Source organism: Opisthorchis viverrini, assembly GCF_000715545.1.
Source record: "Opisthorchis viverrini unplaced genomic scaffold opera_v5_6, whole genome shotgun sequence".
NCBI lineage: Eukaryota > Metazoa > Platyhelminthes > Trematoda > Opisthorchiida > Opisthorchiidae > Opisthorchis > Opisthorchis viverrini.
In genome coordinates, this window is record NW_008751662.1 from 3906503 (window position 1) to 3922125 (window position 15623).

Below are 15623 nucleotides of genomic sequence, written 5' to 3' on the forward strand. Positions count from 1 at the left end.
AGCTACCCTTTAACCAATCAACAAATCTTCTCACTGAAGGCGAAGCTCAGTTATTCGTTTAGCAACACCCCAAACATACTGAATACAAATACTTCCTCTCTAATGAGACAATGTGTCTGTGGATGCCATCCGCAATAAATGGGCTATTCGACCGCTCACAACAATACTATTTAGTCCGATCATCTAATTTGTAAGGTTTTCCGAGAATCTAACAGTCAGGAAGTGTTTTGGCTTGCATTTCTGATAGCATTTTTGGTCTGCAACTATTTCAGACGCCGCTCAATTCGGCCCACCTGCACTTTGTGGTCTTTTGTCTATCACTTATGGGCACCAATTGTCGGGATTTCATATACGAGGCCAACCGCCTGTTGAAACGCAAGTAAGCGCTCGTGTGTTTTTTAGAACGTTGATTGTTGAGACCTCGACTTCGAGTCAAGTCAAGTACTATAAGTTACGTACCACAAGATGGATTTTCAACGCGCAAGTGCGAAACGTTTTTGCATGAAGGGGATAAAATTATTCATTTCACTTCAACGAGATTTTTCTGAATTACACAGAGCAGCCAAACTGTAAAATGTGCCAATTAATGGATCACAGAATTTGATACGTAAAAATTGTACCAGTGTGTGAGGTACACCTTGCTCTTGTGAGTGACTTCTATGAGGGTGCAAAACGTAGGAGAGAACTCCTTGAGTGGGGCAATAAGCAAATTTAATTTCAGAACTCATGTTGCAATCTTATCCCAGGCTAGGCTGGCTGGAACTTAGCTCCTGAAGCTGTAACCATGCCAGGAAGGTTGTAGGAGCGCTACCAGGGGAAAGAAACGGGCACCTTCACCCCCACATTTTACCTCGTGGTAATGTGAGAGTAAAGTTGTACGTCCTCGGCGATAAGNATTTGTAAGGTTTTCCGAGAATCTAACAGACAGGAAGTGTTTTAGCTTGCGTTTCTGATCGCCTTGTTGGTTTTCATTGTGGTGTACAACTATTTCAGACTCCGCTCAATTCGGCCCACCTGCACTTTGTGGTCTTTTGTCTATCACTTATGGGCACCAATTGTCGGGATTTCATATACGAGGCCAACCGGGTGTTGAAACGCAAGTAAGCGCTCGTGCATTTTTTAGAACGTTGGTTGTTGAGACCCCGGCTTCAAGTCAAGTCAAGTACCATAAGTTATGTACCACAAGATGGATTTTCAGCGCGTAAGTGCAAAACGTTCTTGCATGAAGAGGATAAATTTATTCATTCCACTTCAACGAGATTTTTCTGAATTACACATCAGTGAACGCTTTACGCGAGACGATTACACAGAGCAGTCAGAGCAACTGTAGAATGTGCCAATTAATGGATCACAGAATTTGGTACGTAAAAGTTGTACCCAGTGCGTGAGGTACACCTTGCTCTTGTGAGTGACTTCTGAGGGGGTGCAAAACGTAGGAGAGAACTCCCTGAGTGGGGCAATAAGCAAATTCAACTTCAGAACCCATGTTGTAATATTATCCCAGGCTAGGCTGACTGGAACTTAGCCCTTGCAGCTGTAACCATGCCAGGAAGGTTGGAGGAGCGCTACCAGAGGAAAAGAAATGGGCACCTTCACCCCCACATCATATCTCGAGGTAATGTGAGAGTAAAGTTGTACGTCCTCGGCGATAAGTGTGAGCGCCTTAAGGTTTTCATTTGAGGAGACTAGCATGTCCATGCTTTATGGAGGCGGCAATCTGCTTTCCCCTAAGTAGGGACATATTAAAAATGTCGGTTCTAAAACATACACACTTTGATCGCACAGGCGATCCTTCTTTCGCCATCTGTGCAACCCGTAAGTGACATCTGCCTGCGCATCGTAGAAGCAGCGTTAAGTCCCTTCCATATACCATACTTAACCCTGCCACCACGTTCATCAACTTTCATCTCTAGCTATCCGGAAAACTCTAATCATGCTCTACTATCACCAACATAACCAATTTTTCTTGCTCATACTCTTACCTCCATTTGTGCTGCGTCTCCAAAAAAGCACTTACAGGACTACTGTGGTGATATATTTAAACGCCGTCCAGGATGGCTCAGCTCTATCACATTTTGCTTCCCGACCGTCGGATGATCTAGAGGCTGCGCCCTACTGTTTCATTGCCATTTCCAGTATGACGGTTGACGGTGCTCTGTTTGCCTGTGTTCCTGCGAATAGCTACAGGGTCTGTTGAAGTAATTGGTCCGGAACTCTAAATCTTTTCTTTCACTCTGTATATGTCCCAAAACCTGTCCTAAAATCTGGGCCCCGCTTACGATCAACGTTCCAAGTTGGTCCTAATTTCAGAGTACACGGATATTACTCTTGTAGCCCGCGATTTGAAAACCAGAGTGGGAAGAACCGACAAGCATTAAAGTTGTGTCGATNATTTGTTGCGTTCGATAGTTGAAATTTTGCGCTGAATTGGTTATTGGCAGCTGATATCACGTTACATTCAAGCGTTCAGTCTGTCACTCCAGACAACATTTCAGAGATAATCAACTTCACTGGAGCCCACTTATTTTCCACCATTTTTCGAGACATTGTTCTTTATTGATAAGCTTATTACATGCAGCTCGCCAGCGCTGCAGGCTTTTGACTGATTGAGCAGCTGCAAGGGAGACTGGCTGTGACGGTACCCAGTATTTGTTCCGTCAAAACGAAACTTTATGGCAAAAGACCTCAGAAGCTGTAATCCTAATTCCACCCGTGTATTTTGCATATGTCTGGTAACCCGTCATCCCCAGTCTGTCCGTTCCAACTAACTTGGGGCAAACGGTCTTTCAGCTGGTCAAGTGTTGTGTTACGTAAGCCATTTGGCTACTCATGAGTAGTCAGATGATTCGTTGTATGTAGTCGTTTCACATAATCCTTGTTGAACCAGTTTAACTTGATGTCGTATTGCCAGTGCTATTTCCCGGTGTTACCACACCGACGTTACTGTCGATGGTGACGGAAATTTCTGCATCGGAAGACCCACACAAAACCATATGACAATGAAGAGAAATAAAGTCGCGTGCAGGCACGCATAATGGAATGGTCGGAATTGAGCTCGGTACTCCAGAAGGAAGGGTACTCGGGAAAGGGAGAAGCCATTCGCTCCGGAGTTGTTTATTAGAAAAATACCAACTGAACAGTTACAGACTATTGGACAGGATAGCGAAATTATCATATGTGCCTTGTTTTTAAAAACTGAATATCCGTCTTCTTCTTGAAAGCCTCTTGAACTTTCCTGGATAATCATTGACTCCCACGCAAATGTAAACGAATGCTGCAAAGCAATTCCCCGAATTCCGTAATAAATCCCACCTTCCATTAGATCAAGGCGGAATTACAGGAAACCACATACTACTTGCATGCCTCATCAGTGGCATCCACGGTTACACTCGTACTACGGCTGAGAATATTTCTATTCCTTCGTTGTCTTTGAGTCTTTGAACTAGCAAATCTGTAACTCAATGCGTCTGAAATTTTTGCATATCGTATAATCCATTGGGGCGTCCATTTAGATTGCTCGTGCAGTTCACTGTTAGTTATGTGAACTCCCTATTTGAGGAAGCGATCTTGGCAGCTGTTATGTCTTGATGTACGGTCGTGCAACTCTGTGTCGGTCCCTTGGCTTCCTGCTCCGCCCACTATGGGATATCAAAAGGAACGGTAGCTCTACACAGCCCTTTATGGAGACAAAGGAAAATCATTACAACTGTATATATATAGGGTAGTCACAGAGTGTTCCACAAGGTCGTGCCAGAATGTCCGTGAGGGGGCGAGAACCGTCGAGTCCAGGTGCTCGGCTCGGATTGGCTGGCATTCTGACCAATCAGGGCATGCCTACGTCTGGCCCGTGTACTGCACGTGACACATGCGCCCAAATGATGTGATGTTCGGTTATTAGGGACGGCTGGCCCCCGAACAGCAGCATATCTATCGTCTGTATTCTGGAAGTAACCATGAGCAGCACATCCATTTTTTCGGTATCACGTTTCTTCTGTCGGATATCTCCCGATGAGATGACTTGTAATTCAACCGCTTCACTTGGTCTAAGTTTGTATGTCCCCTGATTGATAACTAGGTTCCTATCATAAGCTCCACTTTCTTCGCGGTATGACGACAGCCTCATCCAAACAGCTGTGTGTACTTAGAAACATGTATACTTTTCTAAATGGCCTCACAAAAGCTATTTCTGCCCGTTTAGGTTTTTTTTCAGTCCCAAAGTCTTCGCACTCTCAAGTTTTTTTTTCAGTCCCAAAGTCTTCGCACTTCCTTTTGCAGCGGTGAATTGCTGATTGTTGACGTTGCCAGTCGCTTTGAAGGAGCTTTTCCGGCCTTTCTCAAGAAACTCAAGCGCTTCGGCTTCCAATGTGAATTCTCGGAGACGACAGAAGACACCTACTTCGTCCGAGCTCGACTGAGGAAAACAGAGGATTGCACGCATACTCCCGTGTCCCATATGCCCGTACTCAAACTGAATCCATGTGTGTATAAAAAACGCTAATTTGTACTGCATATAACTTACTGACTGTAAATACAACATGGCAATTCTTCTCTGTTTCTGCGTTCTGCTGTGTGATTCCAAACTTACTTATACTATGCTTTCTCACGTTAAAGCCCTTCAATGCGGAGCTATGGAAACGGTAATTGCTCATGTGCGTGAAGGTAACCTACAAGAAGTTCGTCTGTGGTTGGACGACATTGAAAACGATGTGAATCAGGGTGACGAGCATCGATTCAGTTTGCTTCATTGGGCCGCTCGTGAAGGTCGTCTGGCGGTGGTGGATTTGCTGGTAATGCGTGGGGCGCGTGTGAACGCGACCAACATGGGAGATGACACGGCTTTGCATTTAGCCGCTTCTCATGGACACATCGATGTGGTGCACTTTTTGCTTAAGTGCCATCGCTTCAATGTTGATGTGGCGAATGAGCATGGTAACACGCCGTTACACTACGCGTGCTTTTGGAATCATTTGGAAATCTCTGAGGTAACGAAATGTTTTGATTTCATCCATAGTCGAAAAAATTGAAGTAGGGCCTGTGAATGTCATGTATGAACACACCGTCTATCGCACGAATAGGTTCAAATGCGCTAGTCTATTTGCCGTTGGCTAGCTCCTAGAAACCTAAGGTTTTCCGATTGCCTTCATCGAGATGTGACCAGGTTAATGCGATAACTGTGGTCTATCTGTCGCAATTTGTGAACATCCGTTGTGCGTTATCCAAACTGTACTTGATATTCCATTAATTGCTTCTGGAATTCTTATTTCATTTCATTCTGCGGAGGATGGCAAAAACCCTATATGCACCTAGATGCGCACTACTTGTCCCTATATTAGCTTGTCAAACCTTTTCTTTTTGAGATAGATCCAGTTTGATTCCTCAACATGCTTACTCGAGTTTCACTGAGGTTGTCGATTTTGTTATGTCTTCTCTGTTCTTTTCCCCGTCTCTCAGCATCTAATTAAAAACGGTGCCAGTTTGATGCAGGAAAATAAGTATGGTGAAACTCCATTGGAAATAGCCCGCCCACGTGCGGCAGCACTGTTGGCCCCATTAGCAGAAGCACTCGGTCATGACTTGTCTCGCCGCAAACCTTTTCGGGATACCAGCTGGATTGGAACAAAGACGAGGGCGCGCGATGCTACCCTTTATCGGTTAGATGGGGAGTCGTGGGATCCACGAGAAGTTGAACTGACAGGGGCGCTTGCAGATGGACATGGTGCTGAAGTACTGAAAGGTTCCTTCCGTCGTTGCCCTGTTGTAGTTAAAATGCTGAAATTACGCAATTGCACGATTCGGCAAGTGAGTTTCTCACAATATTTTTGCATGTCTGAAGAGAGGCGTTTTGCCTTTGTGAGCATATGTTCGTTTACCAACGTTTTAGGTCCATTTCGAGTTTTTTTCGGACGCACCATTACACCCAGGTCTCCAACTGCGTTTTTTAAGCATGTCCACATCCTGATTACTCTTTACGTTCGGATCTTATTTATAGCCGCATCTTTATTTCTACAGGAACGTGATGTTGATGATACTCGGGGATGAATTCCTTCATCGTAGAGGTCGCTTATATGGTTAATCACTGGTGGAGGAAATCAAAATGACTACCACGAATTGGTGATCGGTTTTGAATAGTGTGATGATCACGTGGGCAAAACTGTTTGAAAATTTGTTCCTCAAGCTTTAACGCTGCCAGTGAGACCAGGGGGGAACAACTAGACAAAAATCAGCAAGCCCTTACCATGTGTAATCGTAGTACGTGACGATCTGAGGGTGAAGCTGTACTTTCTTCTTTCATAGGGTATGAAGTTAGTGAGGTGTCACTTCCAGGAGACCGACATGTACTTATCTATGGAAGCAGCGGTGCTGTCCTCTCTCGAAAAATGATGGGTTGGGAACGGTTGGCCCTAATTCTGCACACTCGGATCATCCACCCACTGCCACCACCTGTGCATCGTCCAGTGCGGTCGAAATGCCCCTACAACCAAGAAGCCTGGAGCTGTTCAGAGGGCTACTAATGTGCGCAGTAGCATCAGGAGTCGAACAGTTACGCCTTACTCCATGCACCCTCGTGCGGCCAAGCTGGCCAGACCGATTGGTCATTGCCTGAAGGCAGAGTCCTTCAAAGGAACCCTACTATCCGCTGCCATACGAGTCAGACTCCTGAGTCCGAGACAATCTTTTGGAACAAAACCCCACCTTCTACCATTGTCCTTTTGGTCAGTCTTTTGAATCAAAGGCTTAAGATAAGATACCTCAAACAACCCCCTTCTTCGACTTGGGCAACCGGGAAGTAGCAGCTGCCCACGCAGATCAAAAGCAACGACTAGTGTCTAATTTATTAGCTCTAATTTTAATTACTGCTCGTGCCAACATAACGCCGCCTGTTTGGTAGGTCCATAAATCGAGCGTCGATTCTTAGCTGTCTGCCCAGAGAAATAAAGCCTAAACACGCACTACTAACACCGAGGCATCTGTTCATCGCAGCGGCGTTTAATATCCACGCGCCTTGTCAGATGGGTCAACAGACCTACCTTGCTGATACTCTTTTCTCCTAGAAAAATCTCTGGCTGTTCCGTTTCCGAAGCACGTATACAAAACATTACAGTAATGTATTTGGACCAGGTCCAAGACACCTGGGCAACCGGAAGTAGCAGCTGCCCACGCAGATCAAAAGCAACGACTAGTGTCTAATTTATTAGCTCTAATTTTAATTACTGCTCGTGCCAACATAACGCCGCCTGTTTGGTAGGTCCATAAATCGAGCGTCGATTCTTAGCTGTCTGCCCAGAGAAATAAAGCCTAAACACGCACTACTAACACCGAGGCATCTGTTCATCGCAGCGGCGTTTAATATCCACGCGCCTTGTCAGATGGGTCAACAGACCTACCTTGCTGATACTCTTTTCTCCTAGAAAAATCTCTGGCTGTTCCGTTTCCGAAGCACGTATACAAAACATTACAGTAATGTATTTGGACCAGGTCCAAGACACCTCAGTTTACTATCCGGGTGTCGGGTGGTCCAGAATGGGTATGGACTCAATGGTTTGTGTATTGCGCTGACCACGAAAGCTGAAGACGCTCCGCTTGACTGGATTCTTTTTAACGGTCGACTGCAACCAGGCAGACCAGGTCTCTCAGAATCCGCAACCGACGATCGCTAACCCGAAATTTGTTCCTTATCTCCGCACGCGTCCTAACAAATTGCAATAATGACGCTCAAACAGGCCTTTTATGAAGCACTTTCGACAATCCTGAGGATGACCAAATGCATGGTTATCACTTGTAGTTGGCGATTTTAATACCAAGCCTGGAATAATCGACACGAATGAGGGTCACATCGACAGACGGCTTAATGTTGATGCTCCCATAATTGACAGTGGCGATCTCTTCTTACAACTGTACGCTTATCACCATCTATTTATCGCGAACATAATTGCAGCTCAAAGATGAGCGTAGCGTTAACTGGCTCCCTCCGAACCGTAACCAGTCTTGCAATCATATAGCAATTAGCTATAGATATCGATAATGTGTTCACAACTGTAGCTCTTTTGGAACACGTGTATGGGGTCAAATCATACCCTGATTTGTGGCCGTGTTGCAGCTTGTGTGAACTCGAGATGGCCCAGCGCCAAATTATTGACCAAAAGGTCCCTGGTTCGAATCCGACCTCTGCATCTCTACTGCTCCCTTCTAGACTTGGGCGGCCTGAAATTATCTCAGCCCTCATGTTTCTTTCGGGTGACATGACAGCTGGACACTGAAAGGGTGCTACGGCTGAAATTCAGCTCCTTTCCTAGCTACTAAGGAGAACACCATTCACCACTATGCCATTCACTGCCTACAAGATTCGGTTTATAAGCGGAAGCTTTCTGGACAGCACACGGACGCCAAACAAACCGGTCGGCCAAATGAGGGCTGGTTCGAAATCCGAAACTCTGTGAGTTCGGCGTTTGGTCGAGCGCATCCCAAAACGGGGCCGCAACCTAATTTCAGTTTGATCTGACGGCGATCTATGTCCCCAACTGAAACGAGGAAAACGGTTGCACCGAGCGGGCAGTACGTTTCAAAGTTCCTGATCTGCAATATCAGGGCTGACAAAAACAAATGTCGGCTAAAGAAAGCACAATAAGTGGGAAGAGTGGCGCCAGTTTAAAATGTTCGTTCAGACTATCACTTACTTTTCTCAAACTGTTACACAGAATTAACTAACAATAGAAAGATTCTTGGCATCATCTTGCTTCTACGACGACACTTGGTCCTGCTTCATTCACCGATTTCAGTGGAACTGTTTGTTCTCAAAATTACCCACTCGTTTCTCCGTATAATGAATGATGCGAGCTGCCTCGTACTTTTGGCGTGCCTTTGACCGTGTCTCGAGGATAAATATGCTAGGTGCGTCACTATGTTGACCCGGATAATTTGAAAAACAAATATTGGACATCATGGAAATGGAAGCCGTGATTTAAGAGGCCGGCGTCTCATAGGTTAGTTGTTATGGAAAAAACTGCAAAAACTTTTCAGCATCCTTATTCCTGATAGAGCAACAATTACCCCACATGTCTTCCCTCCATAGTCTGCACTGCACCCAACGCTTGGCCGACGTACAAATTGCCTCCGGATTTAACTACTTCTACTAGATCCAGTAGTCACAATTAGCAACCAATCGAATATTAATTCCTCTACTTGAGGGAAACCGGCGAACGGCATCGGTGGCTATTACTCAGTGCTATACTACTAGAATAACGGATTTTACTCCAATATCTTATCTGTATTTCAACCTTAATCAGTGTATTTTTGCGGATTACTGTATCTAGTTCAACCGGTTACCATAGGGTATGATTCGAAGTGTGAGCAGAAGTCGAAACAGGCTTCCGGTTAACAAATGCACGGTGCATGCTGGTTAGAATTACTATAAACCCTCAGCATACCTCCAATCTTTTTGTCAGTTGTTTGAACTCCAAGTTCAGTCGTATCCTTAGTCTCTAGATTCAGTACTTGATTTTCAAAAAAACGTCCCCTTGCCTGAACCCGGACTTGTTCGGTCGGATAGGGAGACAAACTGTGAGCTGGCTCATTAAAGGTCCACAATTTAGCGAGGCTTTTCTGATTGTGGTTAAGAATACGACTGCCGTGTGTTTCACCATCTCTGTCTGGCTTTCGTCTCTTATGTGATGTTGCACAGACTTCAACTTGGATATACTTCTCATTCGAGTGAATGGTACACTTCACAGTCTTCTCTCTGGAACACTGCCAAGAACAATGGAATATCTCCTTGTGGTGCAGTGTGTTGAGGGGGTAGTTCGGCCAGTTGGAAGAGTAGGCTTTACATTCTTTTCAATTCCATTCTTCTCCTGATCGATGTTCACCCTTGATCAAGCCCTGACAGTCATAAATCTCGTGTGATGCTCGATATTTTTCGTACGATCCAGCCGACTGTTTCAAGGCACATCCAGCTGGTTGATATTATTCATAAATCATTCGTTATCTGTAGACTGTTGACTGATGACTAGACTCACTCGTCCCGTTTAATAATTCGAAAAAAAGTGTAATTGCCTTAGGTTCCTTCTTCTATGTCAAAACCTTTTTTATGTCTTTAGTTAGCAAAGCTATCCTAGTCAATTCCGCTTCTCCACCACAGGCCAGAGACTTCAAAGAGGAATTTCCCCGCCTTCGCATTTTCAATCATCCCAATATTCTTCCCGTGCTTGCCATATTCACTGCTACTCCAAGACTGTGCCTAGTCAGTGATTACATGCAGTATGGTAGTCTGTACGACGTGCTGCATCAACCTAATGAACCCAATGTGGACGGGACCGTGATGGGCGTGGAAATCAGTCAACGACAAGCTTTACGTTTTGCGGTCGATATCGCTAAGGCTATGGAGTATCTGCATAGTCCCGAACTTAAGGTTCCGAATTTTCGGCTCAACTCAAAGCACGTCATGGTAAGTGCTGCACTCCCCCTGTCGTTAATAACCTGCATCACGCAAAGACGGACAACGAACTTTCGAGGTTTGTTTTCGTATCTTGGGAACTGCGAACCAGGGAGTTTTTCTGCTACTACTTTTAAGGCCACTTGAGTGGGCCGAGATGCCTCTGTAGTTAGAGCGCGAATTTACTGACCGTGGTTCGAACCCACGATTTCCCCTGTATAGGTTTGGGCATCTTGGCAGTATTCCAGCCCTCGTGCTTCCTTCAGGTGCCATGGCAGCTAGGCACCGAAGGGTTGTTACAGCTAAAGGATTATGATTACCTTTACTTGATTGGGGCCCTCAACAAACTGTTCAAAACTCATCACCTCTCTCTGCAATGTGATACTAGTAATTGGTGGTATATATATATATATATATATATCTATAAACCATTCGATTTCAAAGACATATACACAGTCTTCTAATTTGTTATTGACACGCTCCGTTTCTCATCGTCTAGAATTGAATGAACATAACTCGAGTTGATAAGCTTTTGTCTCATTTTGGCTTTAAACACCTGTCGATAGGCTAAGTCCTGCTTTGTGACTACAGGACAAACGCATTCTCAATACTTGCACCGGTTTCGCTTACTTAGTCTCCGGGAAGGAATGTTTCAAAGGCGAAACAATGCCTCACCTATTCCAAACATCTTGGGTGTGCCCACGATTGTAGTTGGCCTAAAGTAAGGCGAATCTAAAACGATGGACAAAGGTTCACTGAGTCGAAAAGAAGTGCACCTCAACAAGTGAGTGCGATTTTTCCAAGCATATTCAACGACTATTCTTGCAACACACGCGCGCGTGTCCAGTGCGAATTGGTGACTGACATGTCACTATTTCGTCGTGAAGCAGTAATTAGTGTACGCTCAGCTTTACAGCTGTTGGTTTCTTTTCACCTATGTGTATGGACTGTGACACGCTTTCGGTGTATATCTGCCATGCCACCAGAAGAATACACGAGGGCTGAGATACTGCCACGTGGTTCAAGCCTAGACAGTAGGGGTCGACATGCAAAGGTCAGGTTCTAGTCACGCCTTCCGATCATTAAGTTTGCTCTTAAACTAGCAAGCTATCTCGAGTTCTGGAAGCGTTTGAAAACACCAGATACACTGGATAGAGGCATAGTACACCTGATAGAGGCAATGTTCTACTCCGTAGAACATACACAGAACGCACATTCGCGTGTTGTCGCTTCACCTGCAAGCTCCGCGAAAATCCCCTCAAAATTTGCTCATACTTTGCCTAAACAATGATTCCCCTTTTGATTTGTAATCTACAAAACGAGTCACCACACCACTGTTTGTGCTTCATGACGGAACAGTTTTACGATTATTCTCGCTCATGGAGTTAAACAGAACTGGAGAGCAGCCATTAGTTGGATGTGGTTTGGGGAATGTAACGGTACCCCGGACTCAAATAACTTAAGAACATATGTTGGACATATAGGACGCTTTTAGGTCAAGTAATACCAGATATTACTCTGTCAGCAGAATCGAAGGCAGATCGAACGTCCAGAATAACCACAATGGTGGGGCATCAGTTTGCACACCGATCCTCGATAGATAGAGCGCCACTTGAGGTTGATCGACAAACTCTCCACCCCGACTACTGGACTGTTCTGTGACGTCACACTGGAAGACTAAGTGTTATCACCGCATTTAATTTTCTGTAAAACTTGAGCAAACATGTGTTAGCTATAAATCGAGGTCGAATGCAGCGTCTCTCTCGTTAAGTGATAAAGTTCAAAGAAAATATTTCCGTAAATCAGAGACTTTGTGGACCATCAGGCCATTTAGTACCCTTTCCTTAAATCTAATCCTTTTTCGAAACGTTTCATATTCTGATCCAGATGGACGTTGTACATTGTTCGACTGGCTTTTAAGGGGCTGAATGAATTAACGATTGTACTGCCAATGGTGAGCGAGTTAGGTGAATAATTGGAATGAGTGGCAATGTATCTGCTAGACTTGGGCTTATGCGACTACAGGAGTTGTGTCTGTGATGAACATTTTTGTTTCTGTTAATTTTTTTTCCATAGCTGCCTTCTGTGATACGATGAGATGGCTTCAAAGCAGTCTCATACTGATGTTGCCAACAAATGGTGCTCAGCTTGTTTGTTGGTGGATCAAACAGTGACCAGTATCTGTATGGAAACCGCAATTACTAGGCGGGTTGAGACGGAGAGTATCAAATTTTTTCCTGTCATCTATTAGCCTATCTGGGTACGTGTTCCAACCTAGTCTTTGGTGTGTTGGCGGGCGTTTAGCTCCCCTTTTCTCTCAGTTGGGTGACATCTTGCGACAGTGTGAGTCCACGACTATCCTGCTCCATGCCGTGATTTTAGTTCTTATTCTCCTATTCCTGGTTGATTGCTCGGATTCGGCCTGTTCTCAAGACTGTTTGTGATGAACTCATCCGCACTGGCCATTCTGTGTTCTCCTGAGTTGTTCAAGGAATCGAAAATGCTTATCCTCCCATAACTGTTAGAATTTGTGGGACAGTATTAAATCAGCTATTCGGGTTTGCTTGACTGAGTTTGTCACCCAGCATCAATATAGTTTCGGCTTTCGCTTGGAGATAGATTGGATAGCTTCTGTTCGCGTTATCTCTCGGTTTCATCTATTCGTTCTTCGTGTTCCAGTAAGCCTTACTTAGTTTGCAGTCATTATTTTTACCTTGAATGTGGTACTGTAAAACGGGCGCCAGTAAGCGACGGGAGCTTACAAAGATGTACACACTCTTCCTTAAAAGAGGCGCTCTTCCATCGTCTCCACCTGCACTGTAGATTCCAATAGAGTAGCTAATAATAATGTCACAATACAATGTTAACACTACTATTCACAGCACAAGGCTTACCCGTCACTTTTCAGAAACGACACATTATGTGAACTTTGGTTATACATGGACAAGCTAGGTGTGCGCCAAGCCACGTGTATCCCGTCCCTGGAAGCGTTCAATGCACCCTTTGTTCAAACAACAAACTGAGGTATCAGTACACCACGATAGATAATTATCACTTGATGAACGGAACCAAAGCTGTTCTACTAACAAGGTGAAGTTTAAGTCCCACAGTTTGTCCCACAGTTGAACAACCTCGCTTAGCACGAAAAGTGCGTATTTGCGATTCTGCAAAAAATGTCAGTAGAAGTACATGAAAACGATCCATCCTACGTATTCAAGAATGCATGGTACACCTTAGACGTCCACTTAAAGATCACTTGAGCCCGAGGTAGCTCATTCGTTGAGGCGTGAGCCTACTGACCCCGAGGTCCATGGTCAGTTTTTATTTGAGGAGTTTTGAAATTGTTTAGAGGACCTTATTTCGGTGAGTTTGACGAGGTTAGTTTATCTACAGGAAATAGTGAAAATAGTCTCCTATTTTTACTGTTTGTACTATTGTAGTACTACTGTGGCACTTTCCAGATTACGTTTATCCTTCCCAGGTTGACGAAGATATCGCTAAAGTGGGCCTTGTGGATTTTGATGGAAAGGAGAATGCTGGTGATTCCCAGGCTTATCGTGATGAATTTTTGGTCGCGCGACTGGACATGGCCGACTACAAATTTTCGTTCCATGAGAAGGCACGCGAATACAACCCGGCTTGGATGTCTCCCGAAGGTGAGTTTGCTTTGACGAACACTGCACACTGGTGATGTGAGCATTCCTAGTTAAGAAGCTATCATCAACGCCCATATTTCTACCCTTGAACTGTCCCTTTAGCCCCTGCCGTCAATCTGTTGTGGATTTCCATAAACAAAAACAAAAGTGGTAGATAACAAAATGAATGAACAGTTTAAACTAGATTCAAAAGCGAGTTTCTTCAGAAATGGTCGACCATCTTTTATTTTCAGCTTCATTGGCTGCCATCTGCTGCCTCACTGGAATTTGTCCATAACTATCGGTGATGGATATCCTCTTATCCCAACCGTGGTAGATGGTTCGTAACTGCCTTTGGCTGAGTAATTTACATTCCAATTGAATCGGAAGTTCGTAAACGGTTTTTGATGTGCAGATAGTTCTCTCGACGTTCAACGAAAATGACCTAGCCGTATGGTCTATTAATGAGTTTAATAAGAAATCATCCCGCTGTTGCACCCTTACTGTGAATAGCTGTCATGAACCTCCAGGATCGCGCGGGGTCTGAGTTGCTTCCAGGTTGACCAGGTCCAGACTATAGTGATCAAAATGCTGAGGTCGGGTTCTAACCACGGACCTTCCGGTAGTAAGTTCATTCTCTAACACTGAGCCATCTCTAAATAGATGAACTTGTTGACAATCCAGAATAATTTTACCTATTCTGATGGCGTAACGTTTGCGCTTTTTGCGTGGAAGTCACAGTCGTCAGAAGGATTGATCTTAATTACCGTTGGGAACAATGTTATTCATCTACTTCGTACAGATTAGGATGGCACCAGGAAGAAATGATCTCCATGAACTCAGAACCTTTCCGGGTCATTATGTAGCTGATTAAGATGAGTGAATTCCGACAGCTTTCATGAGTCTCAATTGATGCGTAAACACCGGCATCCCTTCCCTTTTGGTCCGTTTGAGTTTCCAGTGAGCATACAATATCCAAAAACCTATGGTCTTCCGTGGTACTTAATGAAACAGATGCTGTGAGGACTGGAATCTAAGACAGCCTGTAAATCTATGAATGGTTAGATCCTTATTTGGTGAGAGATGAAGAGTATAAAATAATTGTTTACGTTTATTTACGAATACAGCAAGGCAGATAAATCTAAAATTCACTCAGTGCAAGGTAAAGTTACACACGTATTACAGTGAACTTTCAGCGTCATATCGGAAGCCATCAAGCGGGCGTCTGTAACCCCGAGATAACGGTTAGGGGACTTATAATTGCCGACCGTTGCAACGTGGACAAGCAGGAGCGAATGTTTTTTCGCCTTTCTTGAGTGAAGAAAAATTCCTCTTGAATGATGGGACTGGTGCATTAACTCGACCAGTGTAATCAAATGTGGATCAAGACTACCACACCCACAATGCTGTGCACATATTTACATTGGATGGAGATACTAGAGGTGAACATACTCAACACACAAGCTAACGAAAAGATAGGGATATAGTCTCCCGGAGAATACTTGCGTGTCTCTTCAGTAACCAGGAATTTTGGCCACCCAAGCTTACATTTTGGGCTC

The 15623-nt window shown here is 44.5% G+C and overlaps 1 protein-coding gene across 1 annotated transcript in view; it reads left to right on the forward strand.

The window, feature by feature from the left end:
• Positions 1–15623, forward strand: part of T265_00664 (hypothetical protein) — a gene marked incomplete at both ends in the record, with an annotated part of 32316 nt that overhangs the window by 1334 nt on the left and 15359 nt on the right. Inside the window, 5 exons of the mRNA XM_009164492.1 lie at positions 273–379; positions 4276–4982; positions 5452–5799; positions 10136–10441; positions 13911–14085. Coding sequence (XP_009162756.1) covers positions 4536–4982; positions 5452–5799; positions 10136–10441; positions 13911–14085 — 1276 coding nt within the window. The remainder of the gene's footprint in view (positions 1–272; positions 380–4275; positions 4983–5451; positions 5800–10135; positions 10442–13910; positions 14086–15623) is intronic.